The sequence below is a fragment of the Humulus lupulus genome, chromosome X (assembly GCF_963169125.1).
Source record: "Humulus lupulus chromosome X, drHumLupu1.1, whole genome shotgun sequence".
NCBI lineage: Eukaryota > Viridiplantae > Streptophyta > Magnoliopsida > Rosales > Cannabaceae > Humulus > Humulus lupulus.
This window is the reverse complement of record NC_084802.1, coordinates 159,209,573-159,214,920: the sequence shown is the minus strand read 5'-3', so window position 1 is coordinate 159,214,920 and position 5,348 is coordinate 159,209,573. Positions and strand designations below refer to the sequence as shown.

Genomic DNA, 5,348 nt, shown 5'->3' with positions numbered 1-5,348 from the left:
TGGTGCTTCAAAGTGATTCGACCTACACATCTACTTATGGTATTATTGGTTGGTTTGAATTTAGTTTACGAGATTCTTATTTTCTTCTTGGTGGTCAATGGAGTGTAGTTTTGTGGTTAAGAGGTGTTCTGATTCCAAGGATTGAAGGAAGGGTAGAATTCAACTTTTGATCTCGAAAGGTATCATTATCATTTTTTTTTTATATTTATGCTCACTGAAGGTTTGTTTTAGGTTTAAGTTTGATTATAAGAGCATGTATACTATGATCATGGATTTAATACATGTTATGCATGGCCTATGCAAAGAGAGTGGGACGTGTGGCATAGATGATGGGCATGATCTTGGTTCTTACAATAAGGCTCTTATTTTTATGTTTATGTTTTGATCATTGAAATGTTGTAACTTTCTTCTTTTCAAAGACTCCACACACGTGCCAAGGTAAAGAGGTTAAACATGTTTGCTTGATTGCTAGTGTTTATGGAATGCATGTTGTATGCTATATGTTTCAGGGCATGTCCTTGGGAATGTAAAAAAGTGGACAAAGGTTGCCACAAATTTGACGTTGGAGGTCGTACAGAGGATAGCAAGAGCTTCCTCGTAGGTATCTTTCTCATTTACATGCATAGTGCACGCATAGGTTTTCTGTATGATGAGCATTGTGATGATGTTTATGATGTTATCCCTTGTTATGATATGAGATTATCGTTTGGCTCTATGAGGTTTGCTTTATGTTGATGTTTGGTTTAATTCTCCTTACTAGGCTTTAGCTCAGTCATTTATTCCCTCTCCACAGGAAAGAATTGAACTTGTGAGGGCATGGTGAGCGGGGACCGTTCCATGAAGGTGTATGTACTCTGTGAGGGGATTGCATGGACCACGATGATCCTAAGAACACCATAGCACATTTATTGTTTTATGAAATACATTTTATGATATTGCAATTTTAGAATTATTTTTTAAACTCGGATCTAAATTATTTATAAAGTCTACTTTATTTTGCATCTAAAATGTTTATCCAAAGAATATGTCCTAGTCAAATCAGGATGTTACAAATGGTAATTTTTACAAAAATTTATTATTGTTGTTACTTTTCCTAATTGAAATTTTAACCTAGGGTAATTAAGCTAAATAGACCTTGCTATTTGGCTTAAGTTTTCATGCTCCAATATTTATTATTCAAAATAATATAATTAGCCAAAATCTCATTTTTGGCTAAAACATTCATTTTTCACAAAAATGAATTTTTAAAGATTTTTCTCACTAAAATCAAACTTTTTGACCTTAATATAAATTAATCAAATAATTTAATGCCTAATATTAATTTTCAATAATTATGCTTCTCAAATAAAAATTATTCAATAATTTACTCGGTTATGGTTTTAAATTCGGTCTTGGACTCAAAATGCTCGGTTTGTCACCAAACTGCACATTAAACACTTAGGCTAACATTTGCAACATGAAATTTACTTCTCATGTATATATTTTATTATATATAATAATATCCACACATATCTCACCACCCTATACCTAGTTGCTAGTAGGTGCCCGAAATGTGGGGTGTTACATTTGTCACCTCACGTCGTCCCTAGCCGAAGGCTACGCTGGAGCTCTGGCAACAACGGAAGCGGAAATGGCCACAACTCTACCTCGAAAATGGCGTTTAGGTCCCAAAAATAAATGGGCTTTAAAGCCGTGACCACAAGGACGCTATAGAAGGTGCCGGCGTGACCCGCTGCAGCATGGGGTGGCCAAAACTAAATCAAAATCACTCAGAATTACGTGACACTGGTGAGCACCTCTGGTGATGTTTGCTCCCCATAGTCTGCTGAGTATGATGGTGATGGTGATGGTGCCTCAGCTCACAGATGCTTGAGGCATCTATAATCCCATCGAAATTTACAATAGTTTACATTTGTAATTCGTAACTTGATTATAAACTGCTTTTGACAAATTGCTAGCTTGATAAGAAGGAGAAAAGAAAGCATGCATTATGAATTGATAGGAGGCATAGTTGATGAGATTAAAACCCCTAATTGTTTAATCTTGAATTTATTTCTTGTGTTTCTTTATCTTTCTTTATTCTTGAAATTTACAATAGTTTATGTTCTTGGTCTTTACTTTTACAACCAAAAATATTATTAACCAAATAGAAACAAAAAATTAATTGATTGGTAATTGATAATTTAGTCCTTGTGAGACGGTACTTCGTCTTACCAAGATTTATTATAAATTGCGACTGTGTGTACTTGCATAGCTTTAATTTTCACAAAAAGTTTTTGGCACCGTTACCGGTGGAAAAAAATTATCAATATCAAAGTAATTAATTTTATTTTGTAATTTGGTTGTTCTTTGAACTATTTCTGGCTTGTTTTGCATGCATTCTTGACCATTTTTTTTCCAAGTTGTTCTGTTATATGTGTAGCAGAAGAGGAGCAGATAGCCTTGTTACTATAATCCTGAGATTGAGAAAGCGTGCACGCAAAATCATAGAAACAAAAGAGCTACTAGTCCAACTGTGGTTATGGAAAACCCTCAAAACAATGATGGTGAGAAGCTTATGGGATTATGTTCTTCCAACTATTACAGGACTGCAAACATGTATAAGACCACCGACTGTGGAGGCTAATATAATTGAGATTATGTCGGTGATCTTACAAATGGTGCAGTCCACCGTGCAATTTGGTGGCTTACCCTCAGAAGATCCTCACATGCACTTAGCTAACTTTCTAGAGCTATATGCAACATTCAATTATAATGGTGTGAGCGACGATGGAATCTGGTTGAGCCTATTCCCATTTTTGCTGCGGGATAGAGCTAAAAGTTGGTTGAACTCCCTTCAATCCAATTGTATAAATACTTGGGAGGATTTGGCTCAAAAATTCCTTGCCAAGTTCATTCCACCATCAAAGGCAACAAAGTTGAGGGGAGAGATTAATAATTTTTATCAGATGGATAGGAGCGTTTTAAGGACCTTTTGAGAAAATTCCCTCGTCATGGTATTGAGTGTTGGATGCTGGTCCACAATTTTTATAATGGTTTGTGTGGTACTACTCGTACCATAATGGATGTTGCAGCTGGTGGCACAATCATTAGTAAGAGTGTGAATGTAGCACATGAATTGTTAGAAGACATGGCCACTAACAATCACCAATGGTCTGATGAGTGGTCAACCGGTGTTAGAAAGGTTGATGGAATTCATGAACTTGATGCCATCACTACCTTGACTGCTCATGTAGCTTCTTTCACAAAACAGTTGCAATAGAATATTGTGTCTACTAATGCCATTCAAATGGCAGCAAGTTGTAAAATTTGTGGTTGTCCTCACCAATTTGAGCAGTGTAGGACAACAAAGTTAAATAACACCATCCCTATGGAGTAAGTCAAAATGATAAGTAATTTTAATAGGCAAGCCAACAATCCTTTCTCCAATTCATTTAATCCAGGTTGGAGAGATCACCCTAATTTTTAATGGGGAAATAATCAGGGCCAGTATTCTCAATCCCAACCTCAATCTCAGTAGATTCTGCCTCAACCTTCAGCACCACCATCTAGGCCACTAGTTCCTGAAGAGAAGTCAAACGAGTTACAAGCTCCATTATTGACCTTGAACAACTCTTAAGCTCAGTTTATGACTGAAACTTGGTCATCCATCAGAAATCTCGTAATGGAAGTGGGTTAATTGGAAAATTTGATACAAAGCAGACCTCAATGTAATTTTCCAAGTAATACTGAGGCGAATCCTAAAGCGCAGTGCAATGCAATCTCCTTGAGGAGCGGTAAGAAGTTGGAAGAGCCAGTTGAGAAATCTAGTCTTCCACTGAAAATGGAGTCCGCAATAAAAGAAAAGGTGGAAGAAAAGGTTACTGAGAACCTTGAGAAGAATCAGTCACAAGTTAGTACAGATCATCACATAAAAATTCCTTTTCCAATGAGGCTACGCAAGAACAACCTAGATAAACAATTTGCAAAGTTTTTGGAGGTATTTAAGAAACTGCATATCAATATCCCATTTGCAGAAGCGCTTGAGAAGATGCCATCTTACCTTAAATTCTTGAAGGAAATTTTATAAAAATAAAACACGTTGGAGGATTACGAGATAGTTGCGCTTACTGAGGAGTGCAGTGCAATATTGCAAACGAAACTACCTCTCAACCTTAAAGATTCGGGTAGTTTTACAATTCCTTGTACTATAGGGAATGCAGTTTTTGAGAAGGCATTATGTCATTTAGGGGAAAGTGTGAATCTGATGCCTCTATCAATCTATAGAAAATTGAAATTGGGAGAAGTACTACCGTGCCCCTACAAATGGCGGATCGTTCTATGAAGCACCCAAGAGGTATTATTGAGGATGTATTGGTGAAAGTGGACAAATTCATCTTTCCTGCAGACTATATTATTCTTGATATGGAGGAAGATGAAAATATTCTGATTATTCATTCGAGACCATTTTAGCTATTGGAAGGGCACTAATCGACGACATCTTGGTTTACTCCAGTTCAGAGGTAGAGCATGAGCAACATCTCCGACAGGTTCTGCAGAGGTTAAGGGAGCATCAGTTGTATGCCAAGTTTAAGAAGTGTGAGTTCTAGCTACCAGAGGTGACCTTCCTTGGACATATAGTTGGGGCAGAAGGGATTAAGGTGGATCCGTCCAAGGTAGAAGCAGTTAGGGATTGGCCGAGGCCGAGGAATGCCTCGGAGGTGCGAAGTTTCCTTGGGTTGGCTAGTTACTACAGGCGGTTTGTAGAGGGGTTCTCGAAGATTTCTTCATCGATGATAGAGTTGACAAGGAAGAATCAGAAGTTCGTCTGGTCAGAGAAGTGTGAGAACAACTTTCAGGAGTTGAAGCGACGACTTATTTCTACGCCCGTGTTGAGTCTTCCCTCGGAGGAAGGGAAGTTTGTGGTCTACTATGACGCATCGAGGATGGGTTTAGGCTGTGTGTTGATGCAGAACGAGAAAGTTATAGCCTATGCATCTCGACAGCTGACGGAGTATGAGCAAAGGTATCTGACTCACGATTTGGAGTTAGCAGCAGTGGTATTCGCACTAAAGGTGTGGCGACGTTATCTGTATGGGGAGAAGTGCGAGATATACACTGACCATAAGAGTCTGAAGTATTTCTTTACCCAGAAGGATTTGAATATGAGGCAAAGACGTTGGTTGGAGTTGGTTAAGGATTATGACTGTGATATCCTTTGCCATCCTGGAAAAGCCAACGTGGTGGCTGATGCATTAAGCCGGAGGGGCCCAGGGCAGTTGTATAGTTCCACCCAGATCTCGAGAGAATTGGCTGATGAGATGGTCAGGGCAAGGATAGAACTGGTAGTGGGCCAGTTAGCCAATATC

General features: G+C 38.3%; 1 protein-coding gene across 1 annotated transcript; it reads left to right on the top strand.

Moving 5' to 3' along the window:
- The first annotated feature begins 3,061 nt into the window (after window positions 1-3,061).
- On the top strand, window positions 3,062-4,069 carry LOC133806403 (uncharacterized). Its single transcript, XM_062244510.1, has 2 exons — window positions 3,062-3,252; window positions 3,703-4,069. The coding sequence occupies exons 1-2, from the start codon at window positions 3,062-3,064 to the stop codon at window positions 4,067-4,069; spliced, it is 558 nt and encodes a 185-aa protein (XP_062100494.1).
- Window positions 4,070-5,348: the final 1,279 nt, after the last annotated feature.